Raw genomic sequence first — 16391 nt, forward strand, 5'->3', positions numbered from 1 at the left:
AGCAATACTGGAAGAGCATATGGGAGAAGGACGCAACCCATAACGGCAATGCTCAGTGGCTAGTGGATCTGAGGGCAGACCACAGCGACCTCCCTGAACAGGGTCCAGTAACCATCACAGTGGCAGATATCCAAGAAAGGGTCTCCAGTATGAAGAGTTGGACAGCACCAGGGCCCGACATGGTTCACGCCTACTGGCTAAAGAAGCTGACTGCACTCCACGAGCGTCTGGCAGCACAAATGAACCAGCTGCTAGTTAACGAGAGACACCCGGAATGGCTAACCGAAGGTCGGACGGTCCTGATCCCCAAGGACCCCAAGAAGGGACCGGTCCCCTCCAACTACCGACCAATAACCTGCCTCAGTACTACATGGAAGCTCCTGTCAGGCATCATATCGGCTAAGATGAACAGGCACATGGGTCAATACATGAGTGGGACACAGAAAGGAATTGGCAAGAATACCAGAGGCGCAAAACACCAGCTACTGGTAGACAGAACAGTCAGCCGAGACTGCAAGACCAGACTGACCAACCTGTGCACTGCCTGGATTGATTACAAGAAGGCCTATGACTCAATGCCCCACAGCTGGATACTGGAATGCCTAGAATTGTACAAGATCAATGGGACCCTAAGAGCCTTCATCAGGAACTCAATGGGGATGTGGCGTACAACACTAGAGGCCAACTCCAAGCCCATAGCACAAGTCACCATCAAGTGCGGGATCTACCAAGGAGATGCTCTGTCCCCACTGCTGTTCTGCATAGGCCTGAACCCCCTCAGTGAGATCATTAACAAGACTGGCTACGGATACCGACTACGGAACGGAGCAGTTGTCAGCCACCTCCTGTACATGGATGACATCAAGCTGTATGCCAAGAGTGAACGAGACATCGATTCACTGATCCACACTACCAGGCTATACAGCAATGACATTGGAATGTCGTTCGGACTGGAGAAGTGTAGTCGGATGGTAACAAAGAGAGGGAAGGTAGTCAGAACTGAGGGGATTGAACTACCAGAAGGCAACATTGCAGACATAGAGGACAGTTACAAGTACCTGGGGATCCCGCAGGCAATGGGAACCATGAAGAGGCCGCTAGAAAGGCTGCAACCACCAAGTACCTGCAGAGGGTCAGGCAAGTCCTGAGGAGTCAGCTGAATGGTAAGAACAAGATCCGGGCCATCAACACGTACGCCCTGCCCGTGATCAGGTACCCTGCTGGGGTAATAGGCTGGCCAAAGGAGGAGATAGAAGCCACTGACATAAAGACAAGAAAGCTCCTTACCATGCATGGAGGGTTTCACCCCAAGTCCAGCACCCTGAGGCTGTACGCTAAGCGGAAGGAAGGGGGCCGGGGACTGGTGAGTGTCAGCACCACAGTCCAGGATGAGACAAGGAACATCCAAGAATACATTGGGAAGATGGCCCCAACTGACCGAGTGCTCAGTGAATACCTCAGGCAGCAGAAACCCAAGAAAGAGGAGGGAGACGAGGAACCATCATGGAAGGACAGGCCCCTGCACGGTATGTACCACCGGCAGATAGAGGAGGTGGCTGATATCCAGAAATCCTACCAGTGGCTGGACAAAGCTGGACTGAAAGACAGCACAGAGGCACTAATCATGGCAGCACAAGAACAAGCTCTGAGTACAAGATCCATAGAGGCTGGGGTCTATCACACCAGGCAAGACCCCAGGTGCAGGCTGTGTAAAGATGCCCCAGAGACAATCCAGCACATAACAGCAGGGTGCAAGATGCTAGCAGGCAAGGCATACATGGAACGCCATAACCAAGTGGCCGGCATAGTGTACAGGAACATCTGTGCCGAGTATAACCTGGAAGTCCCGAGGTCAAAATGGGAGATGCCCCCAAGGGTGGTGGAGAATGACCGAGCTAAGATCCTGTGGGACTTCCAGATACAGACGGACAAAATGGTGGTGGCTAACCAACCGGACATAGTGGTGGTAGACAAACAGAAGAAGACGGCCGTAGTGATCGATGTAGCGGTTCCGAATGACAGCAATATCAGGAAGAAGGAACACGAGAAGCTGGAGAAATACCAAGGGCTCAGAGAAGAGCTCGAGAGGATGTGGAGGGTGAAGGTAACGGTGGTCCCCGTGGTAATCGGAGCACTAGGTGCGGTGACTCCCAAGCTAGGCGAGTGGCTCCAGCAGATCCCGGGAATAACATCGGAGATCTCTGTCCAGAAGAGCGCAGTCCTGGGAACAGCTAAGATACTGCGCAGGACCCTCAAGCTCCCAGGCCTCTGGTAGAGGACCCGAGCTTGAAGGATAAACCGCCCGCAGGGGCGTGCTGGGTGTTTATATATATATATATATATATATATATATATATATATATATATAATATATATATATATATATATATATATATATATATATATATATATATAATATAATATATATATATATTTTTATATATATATATATATATACATATATATATATATACAAGTTCAGAGCCGCGGACCTTCAGTAATAGTAATAAATCACATTCATGTAGTTGTAAACAGCATGATAATATATTAAGTAATCCAAATACTCTTATTGAGTAACGTAACGGAATACATTACAAAATACATTTTGGGGCATATATTCTGTAATCTGTAGTGGAATACATTTTAAAAGTAACCTTCCCAACACTGCCTACATGTGATTTTCTGTTAAAATGACAGAAAATGTTATTTTCAGAAATAATAATATACATGAAACAGCAACAATCTGAGTAAAAAGAAATGACATCTCACTCTTAGAATGAAGGACCTCACTGTTAAAGTTTGATTAAAAAGCTTGTGAAAAGGTTACACTTTTCACAAGTTCTTGAGCTTAAAAGAATCTTGCGGGAAAAACAGTTCTTTTATTATAGCAATGTACGCCTTTACTCACTGTAATGCACAATGAATTTATGAACATCCTTCACAGTGTAATCTGAGATAGAGAGCTTTAAATAAATTTCTCTGCAAAAGTTCTGACAATCTGCTTCAGGCATAAAAACTTGTCTAACGGAGGGTTCCATCCAGAAAATAACAGTAATCACAGGTTTAGTATTGTTTATCAGAGGTCCCGCTCCCTTCTTAGAGTGTCACAGATATAGACTTTTGATTCTTATTTGAGCAGCACCTGGTAATCTGTCTCTATAGCAAAAACGATCACATCCTTATATCTGGTGTAGATAACGGTACAGATTGTTTACTGCAAGAGAAAACACCAATTTTTCTATAACGAGCCACACAGACATCAATTTCTTGGGGTCAGCTGCAATTTTCAGGCAATATCATCGTTGCAATAGGATGCTCTAAGTCTCATACCCACATAAAGCCATGTGGCGGTTGAGTTCACTTGAATCAGAACAATGTATGCACACTCCAAGAAACAAAACACTCCACATATAGTAAGAGTGGAAGGCAGAGTCAAAATCTTCAACATGCAGGGGCTCCAAAAGGTCTTTTCTGGTTCAGAGAATCTTTGAAGAGATCTTTGATGTGATCACCAGTTAAAAACAGTCTGCTCAGTTTTTCCCCATAGGTCTAATTAAGTGGTTATTACATTTCAGGGTTATGATACATAAAATAAATAATTTCTTATGAAGTTAAAATGTATCATTTATACATAAGACCCGAATCACACTGTAGAAATGACTGGAAGCAGATTCTACCCACGCAATTAAACATTAGAATCATCCAATAAAGAACTTATGAGAAACATGCAGTATTTATATGAGTGTAACAGCCAGGATTAAATTACCCCTGTCTATCGTGACATGTCAAAACTATTGCGTGGAAGAAAAAAGAATATTTTGCCAGCAGAATGATAAAGCATCATGCATCATTTTTTGAATCATTTTTTTTAAATTCAATTGCAGAATTGGTAAGTAAATTAAATACGGCAACATACGGTAGCCATCTCATATCCATATAGCAGCACATATGTTTAAAATGTATTTTTAAAACAAAGAAATGAGAATGTATGCATGAGCACACATAAATCAAACTGCACTGTGTATTAAAAGTTCATCTGTGGATTATGCATTAATGAATTAGTAGATTTTGGACTGTTAATTGATGGAAGATTAGACTAGCAAACAGAAACAAATAATTAATTGTAAATTATTTTAGCATGATGTTTTCTTTTTTCATTCACGATTATGAAATGAAAAAAGAAAACATCAAAGTGTGACTTTTTGTTCAGCTGATTGAATGAAATATTAGCTTAATATAATATTATGGCCGGTGGTTGTCTGATCTCTTTAAACAAATATATCCAATGAGTGTGACCTAATATGATAAGATGATAATTGCACTACAATCAGGCAAATAGCTATTTTTGTGATATATGGCTATAAATTAAGAGTCGGAGAGCATATCTGAGAAGTCCATAGTATAAATAGTGTTTTTAGGCTCAATGGTCCTGTTGACCATTAACATCTGTTATCTTCTAGCTCAGCTTATAGCAGAGGAGGGACAAGAGTGAAGGTGAAGGGCCCAAATGAGACTGGAAACACAAGGTAAGTTTAAATGTATATACTCTGACCACAGGCAATGATTGTACACCATACATCTTTAATAATGTTAAAAATCAGAAATGGATGCACACGTTTCAATTTATTTTAGGTTTTTTTTTTATCCACAAAGTTTAAAGAATTATACATACAGGTTGTTGCCAGTTGTTCTGGTATATTGTGCAAAGTGAATGAAATAATGAAAAAAGAAAACTAGCTCCAAATTTTTCAAATTCACCTCAAACCAATAGGTAGACCAGGGGTGGGCAGTCTCAGTCCACGAGGGCCGGTGTCCCTGCAGGTTTTAGATCTCACCTTGGGGAAACTCACCTGAATCACATGATTAGTTCGTTACCAGGCCTCTGGAGAACTTCAGGACATGTTGAGGAGCTAATCTATCCATTTAAATCAGCTCTGTTGGTTCGAGGACACATCTAAAACCTGCAGGGACACCGGCCCTCGTGGACTGAGATTGCCCACCCCTGAGCTAGACCATTGAAACTTGGATATTGGATCTTGTCCAATTGTCCAACAGGACAATGATCCCAAACAGACATCTGAACTGGTTTCAGAATGGATAAAGCTACTGTTATAGTTTTCTGGTTATGATGTCCTTGAAGTCTGTTCCTCTTCTGTGTAGAGGGCCAGGGTCGGTTGAGCTCCTTCTCCTCCCTCTGGGGCAGAGCTCAATCATCATTATGCTGCCAGATATACCGGTTCCTCATCAGATCTGAATTAATTCCCAGTACTAAAGGACCAGTCGGTGCTTCCAGAATCTGCCAGATAGTCTGCTTCTACCAAGCATTATCCTTGTCGGGCTCAAGAGCCAGTACACTACCTGTCCCTTTGAATTAGTCCACTCACTATGCTCTGTCTCTGGGTACCCCCACTTGGACAACCTCCCAGCAACAAGTAGGAGAATCACTATGACACCATCCGTTAAACTCCCTGAAGAAGAAGGTAAAAACAAGGAAAACTGTGACTCTTATCGCCCAATCTCTATCTTAAATGTGGATTATAAATTATTTACATCCATAATCACAAGACGCTTAGAGCTATTTCTCCCAGATCTGGTGGATGAAGACCAGACACGGTTCATTAAGGGGCGACAGACACAAGATAATATACGACACACATTGCATATAATTAACGAAGTTAATAAAGAGAAAATCCCAACAGCCTTAGTGAGCTTAGATGCTGAAAAGGCCTTTGATAGAGTCTCTTGGATATTTCTTTTTGCTGTTTTGAAAAGAATGGGCTTTAACAGTACCTTCATCGAGTGTAATCCTTTTACCACAGGCCATTGGCTAGAGTTAAAATGAATGGGGACCTGACAGACAGTTTTGAGCTCTTCAGAGGAACCAGGCAGGGTTGCTGCCTGAGTCCAGCCCTTTTTGCTCTGTATATCGAACCTCTGGCTCAGTATATACGGCAAAGTGCAGACTTAAAAGGGGTTTTAGTTTCTAAAATTGAACAATGAATAGGTCTCTTTGCTGATGATATAATTATATATCTACAGGATCCTGACACGACCTTTCCTCGGTTGATTAAAGCATTAAAATATTCAAAACAAATATAAATTAAAATGGGATTCAAATAAGATCACATATTTAGGTGTCTATCTAACTAGCGAAATAAGTACACTATACGAGGCAAATTGTGTAAAGATTAGTAATACAATCCAAAAAGATTTGATTAAATGGGCTCCACTTGTCATGGACCTTAGCTCAAGAATAGAGGTAATAAAAATGAATGTGCTTCCTTGACTACTGTATCTATTCACTTCATTGCCAGTCCATATACCAGATGCACAATTTGGTAGATGGGATAAATTAGTTAGTAGATTTATTTGGAAAGGGACAAAGCCAAGAATAAGATTTAAAATACTCCAATTAAGAAAAGAAAAAGGAGGACTTGCCCTCCCGAATTTCAAGGAATATTTCTATGCAGCCCAGCTGAGATATATTGTTTACTGGTGTTCACCGGATTACACCTCAAAATGGAAGCATATGGAGATAAATTATTGCTTATCATGTCATCCACAAGCAAGATTGGGAGAAGAAACTATCCAGTCTACGAACACAAATCTCATTACTGAATTCACTATTAAACTCTGGTGGATTATAGTGAAGAAATATAGAATTATAGAAGACTGTAAATTGCTGATTTGGCCTGCATATTCTCGAAAATTCCAAAGTGGACAATGGGATAGTACATTTTTAAGATGGGTCAATAAAGGAATTACAGCAATGTGTACATTAATAGACGGGACAACATTCAAATCCTTCGAGAATCTACAGAGACAATTTGGACTGGATAAATCAGATTTATTTAGGTATTTTCAATTAAGACATTTTTACAATACAGAAATTAGGAAGAAGTTCTTGAGAGAAGGAAGCCATATAATAGAAATAATAACAGGTGCATATAAAAATCCTCCATCAAGAATTTTATCGAAATTATATAATGGCCTGCAAAATTTGAATAGGAATGAAACATTATATATCAAACAAAAGTGGGAATCTGAATTACATCTTGAGTTGTCAGAGGATGACTGGCGATCCGTATGTCTCACACAGCATAATTCCACCAGCTCTAGACGATGGAGAGAATATGGCTGGAAAAATGTGATTAGGTTCTTTATTACTCCTTATATCAAAAGCAAGCAGCTGAAAACACCCCAACAATGCTGGAGATTATGTGGAGACTGGGACGCCAATCATTCTCATGTGTTTTGGAAGTGTAAAAATATCAAACCTTACTGGGAAAGCATTGCAGTAACAATGAAGAAAGTGCTGGGGTATGACGTGCTGTGTGAGGCACGAGTAATGTATTTTGGAATATGGGAAAATGTAAGAAAGGAGGACCATTACTTGTTTAAAATTATGTTGTTGTCAAGCAAAAAGGTAATAACAAAAAACTGGCTGAAAAGTGACCCTTTAAAATTGGAAGAATGGACTGATGTAATCAAGGACATATATATAATGGAGAAAATGACTTACACTTTGAGACTGAAATCTGACAAACACCGAAAACAGTGGACAAAATGGATAGCCTATAAGACTCACTCAGCCACATAAGGCAGGGACCTCTCCTTGTTGTTGTCTTTTTCTCTCTTCCACAGATTAGGTGTCCTTTATTCCTTTTAGTTTGTTTCTTTTGTGTTCCTTTTTCATATTTTTGTTTGCATGTACTATAAAATTGGAAAAAAGTACAAAATAAAAGGTTTAAAAAAACAAAACAAACTCCCTGCATCTCCCTTGAAGGACTGAACTAACTTCTCTCTCCTCTCTCTCCCTAGCTGAATCCTCTCCATGAAACCAGCATCCTGTTCAATTCCCCCTCTGGCCATCCTTTCCCCAGTGCTTCCGTTGAATTAATGAAGTCCAGAAACCTGTACCACTGTCCATATCATGTATGCTTCAGAAACCTCCACTATGACAGTACCTTCATATTAAACTTCTGGAATGGCCTCAACCTTATTGAAATTTTTTTGATTTAAAAGCAGGATTGGTGCCAGGATACTAACCATTTAAATAAATTCTACCAGTTCTGCCAAAAAAGGGTCAAATATCCAGCCAGTTTTGCCAGAAGCTTGCTGTTGGCTACTGAAAGCAAGCAGTTGAGATGAAACTTGCTAAAGGACATTTAATCAAATTTTAGTGTATATTTGAGACTGTAATCTAGACCCTGTGTGGAAAATTCAGAGTAAATTCAAACGTTAATACCCATTTCCTGTTTGTTTGTTTTTAAATGATCAGAGATGTATGCTGTACAATCATTCCAGGAAAAGGAACAGTGTAAAGAAATCATTAAATGTCTGACTATGACTAAATGTAAGGCTAAATGAGAAATTATACTAAGTACATGCCATTATATGTTATCACTTTAATAATGTATTAGAGTACTAGTCCTCTTTACAGAAATTTATAATAACAATGAAACTTGTCACACTTTCTTTAACATAAACGATGTATTGTAATACTAATACTTAATTTCCATAATTTAAATTAGATACTTAAAAATGGTTGCACAGTCATTTCTAACTTCCCGTCTTCTCTCTTCTGATTCTTTTCCCTCTCAGTACAGGAACCACAGGAGGATGCAGCTCAAAGAGTCACTGCAGTGAGACAGCATCCTCCCTCTGAGTCTCATCTCCCTCAGTTTTTCAGGTGTTAGCCACTTTTATTCTTAATAAACCAAAGATATGCTTATGCCTGGTCTTTGTGGTGCTTTATTTATGCATTTGTTGTTGGTCATATGCATAGTTATAGTTAAGATTGGCTTTAAATTAAGCCAACTGTTGGTGTCAGTGGTCTGACTACACATGTATACTTTTATCTCTGAGTGCTGAATCCATGTGCAGCACAACACACAACAGCGGAGACCGGTGATTTCGTCTTTTTGGTGTTTTACTTTGGAAATCGCAACCGGAATACGCGTACAGTCATACTCACTGATCTTCTGTTCTACTTCTACCTTTGTATCTATTATTTTGTATCTGTTATTTTTGTTTTGCCAGTCATAATTACATAAACACTGTTTGTTTTTAAAACCGCGTGAGAGTAACATAGACCGTAATCAGCCGGCTTTTATTTTGAATTTAGTAATCGGAAGTCGTAAGTCTTTCCCATTCATCCCGTGCAACCTGCTCCAGTGCACCGGTCGGATTTAGCTAGCATCGCTAGACTTAGTGTTGATTTTTATTAAAACATGTCTTACCCAACACCATCCGACAAGCCTTCAAACCCAGAAAACCCCCGCGTCTTCTTGGACGTAGACATTGATGGGGAGAGAGGTCAGGACATCTGAAATCGACTGTTGTTTAACATCTATTTGCGCCACTTTAAGCCTTAGCTTTGTTAGCTTAGCACCATCCTGGCACGTTCTAGTGACTTCTAGAAACTGATTTATATACCACATGCCAAAGACGCTATCAACTAGAAATAAACCAAGCTGTAAATTACACGTGTTTGTCCATTTAAGAGCATTAAGGCAAATTAAAACGTTTTGTGAGCCAGTTTTGTGAGTGTATGCACCACGTGTGCTTTTGTCGAGTGTTACCATATTCTTATAAGTGAAACATGAAAGGTTAAAAGAGGAACGAGTACACAGTCTATTGTATTATAATTATAAGTTTGGGTCACTTAAAATGTTTTCAATCTTATTATTTCAATTTACCTAAACAATGATGATTTTTCAATATAGAAACCGACGCTTGATAACATAGTCCAGATTAATATCATTGGTGTTGTAACTGATTAAACCGAGCTGCTTTCTGTCCTCAGCTGGCCGAATTGTTCTCGAGCTGTTTGCTGACATAACCCCAAAGACTGCTGAAAACTTCCGGGCTCTGTGCACTGGAGAAAAGGGCACTGGCAAATCGACTGGGAAACCACTGCACTTCAAAGGATGCCCGTTTCATAGAAGTAAATAGACTTCTTAACTTTGGAAGGAGAGTTTGAAGATGAATAGCTGAGTAGTTGAAAGGACATCCAGGGTAGCGAAGCATTTGGAGAATATATCGTTTATTGAATATTCAGTACATTTCCTGGGAGAAAATCCCAAGTCTTGGCATAATCAGTGGCTTGGAAACTAGGGCTATGAGTACTATTTTTTTTTTTAAACTGAGTTTAAATAATACTGCTTGCATGGCTAAATTTAATATAGACAAGTAAAAGATAATAAATATATAATGTTAATGCCTACAGTTTACAAATTTACACAAAGTGTAAATGAATTGTTTTTTGCTCACACAAATGATCTCTCTTAATAGTTGTGCGACAAAGCAGTTAATATGCAGAGTAAGTACCTGGATTCTTTTGGGATTGTTGAGCCCTTGAGAGTTCAATTTTAATAATAAGAAGCCTGGAACAGTGTTAATATTAAGTTTGTTTATTATAGGAAAAGTAATGTGGCTGTAAATTTATTCTTGCCAGTCATCAAGAAGTTTATGATCCAAGGAGGCGACTTCTCAAACCATAATGGCACAGGGGGTGAAAGCATCTATGGGGAGAAGTTTGAGGATGAAAACTTCCACTACAAGGTACACGACCTATCACCAGGACTGCAAATTTGTAGCCATTTTCACACATGCACTGCAGCTCCAAACTTTTCTAGGACTTGCCCAACAGAAGTGCATGAGAGAACATTATCCAGTCTTTAACCTGCCAGCTCTCAGTTACAGAGTATGTGTAATGTTGGATTGCAGCAAAGGACTGTTACGACTTTCATCCGTAAATAAAGCCGCGGCCGGCTGAGTTGGTTGTGTCCCTGTGACGCGCCTCCAATAATCCATAATGAGTCGTACTTGTACTTTGTGCATTTATTTTAAGAACAAAACAAAAACAAACATTTGCGCTTTCAATCAATTTACAAATAGCGCATGGATTAACTGGTGTGCCAAAAAATGACGGTCAACAGAAAAGTTTGCCCACAAACCACTCACCAAACACCTGCTGCGAACACCGACATTGGGTAAATAGACGGTGACCACACCCACATACCATCACCTGAGACGCAGGTAAAGCTATACACCTGTGCCACCAAAACAAAAAGGAAAAACATAAACATTGACTTTGGCTCTTACAAGGACAAATAGACATAAGATAAGAACTCTTTATTGTCATTGCACAGTCATACATAGTACAGTAGTACAATGAAATTGGAAAACTGTCCTACGTCGGCACTACATGTAACACAACACGATACGACACATCACAACGCAACACAAACAACACAACACAGTATAATAACTTAGTAATAAAAAAGAAGAATAGTGTATTTGTATTGCACACTGTTATTATTGCACATTAATTATTATTGCACCTTGTTATAAATATTATTATTTTTTGCATTGATCAGGGCTATTGCCCTGTTGTAAAAGCTGTCCTTGAGTGTGTTGAGTGTGTGTTGCCTCCTGCGCACTATTTCCTGGCATTTAGCCACCTGAATTCAGCAAGACATAAGTAAATGTTGCTTTATACATAGTATAAAGCTGGTAGAAAAGGTAAAATTCATTGACTGGATTTAATCAGCATCTGTAGCTTAAATTGAAATTAATATCCGCTACCTTTAGTGTAACTTAACCCGTACCATTGTGACATAACATGTATTACTGTAAACTTCACCACATTGTGGCAAACTGCCCAGTGCAGTATTTTTATGCAATTTGAATAACACAAAGTTAGCTTGTTTTGCAAGTCTTTAAAAAAAAAACATGGTTGAGCAACACATGATGTATAGATCCCATATCTGGTTTAAAAGCTCTAGGAGGTCACATGTAATAGAGCAAATTTCCAACTTGTTGAACAATTCTTACCTTTAAAAATAATCTTATCTTCCCCTCCTGCTCTCTCGTTTTACATCTTTACACATCTCTGAGTGTTCCACATAAACATTTTTTCTCTTCCTGGGAAATCACAGATGAGATCACAGAAACACTTTGTGTACTTGTAATGACCTCCCACCTAAAAACATCTAAATGTTACTTTATATTTCTCGTCTCTTGTAGCTAATTAGATGTTGAATAGTGACTGCAGTTTTATTTATTTATTTTTATTTACATCTACTTCATGCATGCATCACAGGGGATGTAAGGGCTATGTGGGATGTCGTTATGTTTGAGCAAGTGAAGCAACGCCAGGCTACAGCACATGAAAAATGACCTCATTCAGCAGTAATGCCAACAGTAATGCAGGTTTAATTACTTGTGAAGCGAAGGTGCCGAAATGCCGTTCCAGATCGTTTCCGGCCTGCTTTAACCCCTCCTCGTGCCACACGTGAGAAAGGAGAACAGTAGAAATAATCCGAACCTGATTCTCTTGAAATTGTCGGATGCTCATGTGATTCTACATCAGGCGATTTTAAAGAGTTAGCTGAATTTCCTCATGCGCCACGTTGATTTGTGAAGTTCTATCATTTTAAAAATGAAATGCTTGGCTTGGATGTTTGTGCCCTTAGTGCTTCTTGTCTTTCTTTTGCCTTCATTATCTACTGAAGCAAAGCAAAGAAATTCAAAGTTACTCAGAAACGATGGCTATGTTTATGGCTCATGTTTGATGTTCCAGCTGCTTTATCCAACGTATTTTCTTTCTCCATGTAGCATAGCAAAGTGGGTCTTCTGAGCATGGCTAACGCAGGGCCAAACACCAACGGCTCGCAGTTCTTCATCACAACTGTCCCCACGCCGCACTTAGACGGAAAGCATGTGGTCTTTGGACAAGTGTTGAAAGGGATCGGAGTGGTAAAAATGCTGGAATGCATTGATACTACAGATGATGCCCCTGTGAAGGTAAATGAGTCTTTACTGACATTTACTATTTAACCAAGATAACACCTGCTCTTAGAAGTTATTGATACCAATCTGCCCATTATTTTTCTTTCGTGTTAAGGCCAAAACACATTTGGTCTGTTAAGCTATCTTAAAGTTTCTGCTAACATCTGCATTTGCAGCCATGCATCATAGCTGACTGTGGTGAGCATAAGGATGGGGACAGCTGGGGCGCTGCACCAAGTGATGGAACAGGAGATGCCCACCCAGACTTCCCCGAGGACTCCGACATCGACTTTAAAGATGTACGTATCAGCGCTGTCTTTGATCTTCAAGGACTCGGGTTGGCAGATAACTGCTCTGCAAGGAGCACTGTGGCATTTTTTTTAATATGCTTGTTTGCTGGCTCATCCAAAGCCAAATGAGAGTGTGGATTAAAAAAAAAAATCAATATCACAAATCCAGGTCATGTTTAGTCTGGTAAATAATGGAAGCAGGGGGAAAAGTGTTCCCAGTAATAATGAGTCAAGATTATTACTGAGGTCATTGTTGTGCATGTTATCAATGTTATCAATTTTACTTTGAAATAAAGTAGTTTAGAAATTCTGGAGATTAGACTTTGTGTTTGTAATGTTAGCAATGTCTCCTTCTCCTTGTTCTTACATAAGCAAGAGGAATGATGGCAAAAACTGCAAATTAAGATCAAAGGTTCCAGTTTCACTTTGGCCTGTGCTTCTTTTCAGATGGAGAAAGTTCTGTCTGTTGCTGAAAATGTGAAGAATATTGGAAACAACCTTTTTAAGTCTCAAGACTGGAAAGGCGCGGTCCAAAAATATAGTAAAGCGCTCAGGTAAGGTGGTTTTGATTTACTTGCAGTCATAATCACCTTGACTTAAAGAGAAGTCACTTTGAAAAGATATTCCACAGGAATTAAATATTACTCCCAGTAACCCAGAGATGATTTTCATCTGTCAAAGTGCTCTGTGAGGATTGTTGTGGTGTATAAGCCTGATTTTCAAACAAAGGAAACGGTAGCAAAGAATAATTCCAAAAGCTAACAAATGATCTTTTTATGTTCATAGGTACTTGAAGGTGTGTGGGGAACAAGTGGAAGAGGAGGCACAGAAGAAGCTGGAGCCCACAGCCCTCAGCTGCTATCTCAACACAGCAGCCTGCAAACTGAAGATGCAGCTGTGGCAGGAAGCTCTGGACAGCTGCAATCAGGTGACATGAGCTGGAACAAAGCAGACTGTAGCACATATCACAGATTCAGCCGAGTGCTCCTGTGTGGCTGTTAGGGTTTACCGCTGGTGAACTTATCAGGCTTCACATGCTAAGCTTATGTCCTCTTACCTAAGATATCAATCAGTACCCAGTTTTTGTTGCTGAAGATAGCACCCACGAGTGCTTAGCCTGATTCTGTCTACAGAGGCTAAAATCTGTCTACCAGCACCTTTAACAAACTTTGGGACTTGTCATCAGTCTGGAGTTACAAAGGAAATAAAAGAATTTGTCAAACCGATTATATATTCCTTGTAGATTACATGCATTTTAGGGGGGAAAAAGTGTCTATTTAGTCTCTTTGATGTTTTATTTCAGTCTACTTCAAAAAATCATGTGGAAATCTTTTAGATTCTGTGAAATGTGACCTTAAAATTTTATCAAATCATCCAAAGAATCATTTTTCTTGTCTTACAGGCTCTGGAGCTGAGTGAAGGAAACACTAAGGCACTTTTCCGCAGGGCTCAGGCCTGGCAGGGGTTAAAGGAATATAACAAAGCCATGGTAATGTCTACAGAACAGCCTCTTGTGTTAGAGACTGTACAACCCAGCAGCACAACATGAACACACTGCCTTTTATATGTCAGTTATCTAGTAGATTCTCCTGTAAACAATTGCAGTGAAAATTAAATATGAAGTTTAGCATTTCGCAATTTGGCATTAACATTAAAAATATTTTAAATCAATTAGCAGAACTGATTTTAACTAATTATTTTTATTGTGCTTCTAACTCGATAGTCTGATCTGAAGAAAGCTCAGGAAACTGCTCCAGAGGATAAAGGTAAGGTCTGCAGTGGTTTTGTTTTAACTAAAGTCTTGGTTTGATTTGTCCTCATAGCAAGAATACACCAAGTTTATGATCAGTGGTTTTTGATCAATAGTTGTTGGTCAGTGGTCATGGGAATTTGCATATTAGTGATCAAGGAACTGACCTCACAGCCCATTGTTCATTCAGTGGGCTAGTTCCAGTCACTGTGCAATGTACTGTTTATAAGATTGGGGAAACCTGCAAGTCAGCTGAGTCTGAAGAAGGTTCAAGGTTCTTTATTTGTCACATGCATAGTTATACAAGTATAACACACAGTGAAATGTAACCTGACACGCTCCTCGACATGTGCAAAAATGGGGGGTAGAGGAAGAACATTATATATATATATATATATATATATACATACATACATACATACATACATACATACATTGGGTGAGTGTGCAGTAGTAGCGGCAGGAACGTTTCTCCCACTGAAAACGCTACGTCCGGATGAACAGAATCGAACTTTTGGGACACTAAGTTTATGTTTTATTTTTCAATATATGTTCGTGTTATTCAAACTTAGCAAAGAGGTCATAGTCCTGCTGGAGAAAGACAGTAGTTTTTCCCCAAAAGATTTCTGTTCCTCTTAATTGGACTTTTAACAGAAAATGAAAAAGTATGGTTCCCTGAAAGGTCAACTACAACACACCAATGAATCAGTTTCTTTAATGGTTGGATTTTGCATAGCTAGTAGGAAAATAGGATGCTGTAAGAGGGAGGAGGGAGTGTTCAAGGAACCACATCCTCACTATGTACGTTTAAGTGTGCTGGGTGCATCAGGCTCACTGCAAAAATGCAGCTTTTTGACAGTGTTTCCTAGCCCTTTTGATATGTTAAGCTTCAGTTCATTGGCTGCAGGCTAGAAGATAAGAGCTATCAGTGTGCTTCATGCTCTCTCTGTGCCTTTAGGAGCAGGCTGTCTTTTTAAACTCTCTAGCCGGGCAAAAAGTGGATGTATGGGAACTAAAACTTGCTCTGAAAACTGGATATTTGAGGGGAAATGTTAATAGAAACTAGAACCGATCTATAAAATTTCAAATCTCTTCTTTTTCACAGCAATCACCAATGAATTGAAGAAAGTCCATCTTAAAATCCAGGAGGAGAAAGAGAGAGAGAAGAAAATCTATGCCAAAATGTTTGCCTAAACTATCTGACCTCATGATGCAATTGGCTGTCATTATTTACAGTGGAAGCTGTACCCACAGATAAGGAGTGTATCCAGGTGAAAATGTTCAGTATTTTCATTTCATGGGTCCTCTCATGTTTTTACACCATGCACATTTCTTAATGTCTGTAAGCTTGGACCTGCCTTTACTGTAATGAATATCGTGAACATCGGTCTGATTGCACCGTGCTGGAAAACCAACTCATGTTGGTGGTTTGAAGATTAGCAAAGCAATTTTGTGTGTGTGTTATTCCATGGTAGGAATTTTAAGAGTGCTCTTGGCTACAAGCAGGATATCCATTTGTGTTTATTTATGGTGTTTTTTGTGTTTATTTTTTT

General features: G+C 39.6%; 2 protein-coding genes across 2 annotated transcripts in view; both read left to right on the top strand.

Moving 5' to 3' along the window:
• LOC102308039 (uncharacterized protein C4orf45) overlaps positions 1 to 8718 on the top strand; it is a 25391-nt gene extending 16673 nt beyond the window's left edge. The window contains exons 4-6 of the mRNA XM_042219457.1: positions 4461 to 4526; positions 7822 to 7935; positions 8605 to 8718. Of these exons, the coding sequence (XP_042075391.1) occupies positions 4461 to 4526; positions 7822 to 7825 (70 nt within the window). The 3' untranslated portion in view covers positions 7826 to 7935; positions 8605 to 8718. The remainder of the gene's footprint in view (positions 1 to 4460; positions 4527 to 7821; positions 7936 to 8604) is intronic.
• A 418-nt stretch (positions 8719 to 9136) lies between these two features.
• Positions 9137 to 16313, top strand: ppid (peptidylprolyl isomerase D). Its single transcript, XM_005919395.3, has 10 exons — positions 9137 to 9318; positions 9809 to 9949; positions 10460 to 10566; positions 12625 to 12813; positions 12975 to 13097; positions 13536 to 13642; positions 13875 to 14016; positions 14491 to 14577; positions 14812 to 14854; positions 15944 to 16313. The coding sequence occupies exons 1-10, from the start codon at positions 9234 to 9236 to the stop codon at positions 16030 to 16032; spliced, it is 1113 nt and encodes a 370-aa protein (XP_005919457.1). The 5' UTR covers positions 9137 to 9233; the 3' UTR covers positions 16033 to 16313.
• Positions 16314 to 16391: the final 78 nt, after the last annotated feature.

This window comes from Haplochromis burtoni, unplaced genomic scaffold, assembly GCF_018398535.1.
Source record: "Haplochromis burtoni strain Fernald_Lab_line unplaced genomic scaffold, NCSU_Asbu1 Contig_33, whole genome shotgun sequence".
NCBI classification, from domain to species: domain Eukaryota; kingdom Metazoa; phylum Chordata; class Actinopteri; order Cichliformes; family Cichlidae; genus Haplochromis; species Haplochromis burtoni.

What these genes read in the sequence shown, in the direction of transcription:
- ppid (XM_005919395.3), top strand. Translation starts at nt 9,234, where the DNA reads ATGTCTTACCCAACACCATCCGACAAGCCTTCAAACCCAGAAAACCCC. An exon ending in AGGATGCCCGTTTCATAGAA is followed by an intron (nt 9,950 to 10,459) that starts GTAAATAGACTT and finishes TATTCTTGCCAG; the next exon opens with TCATCAAGAAGTTTATGATC. An exon ending in AAATATAGTAAAGCGCTCAG is followed by an intron (nt 13,643 to 13,874) that starts GTAAGGTGGTTT and finishes TTATGTTCATAG; the next exon opens with GTACTTGAAGGTGTGTGGGG.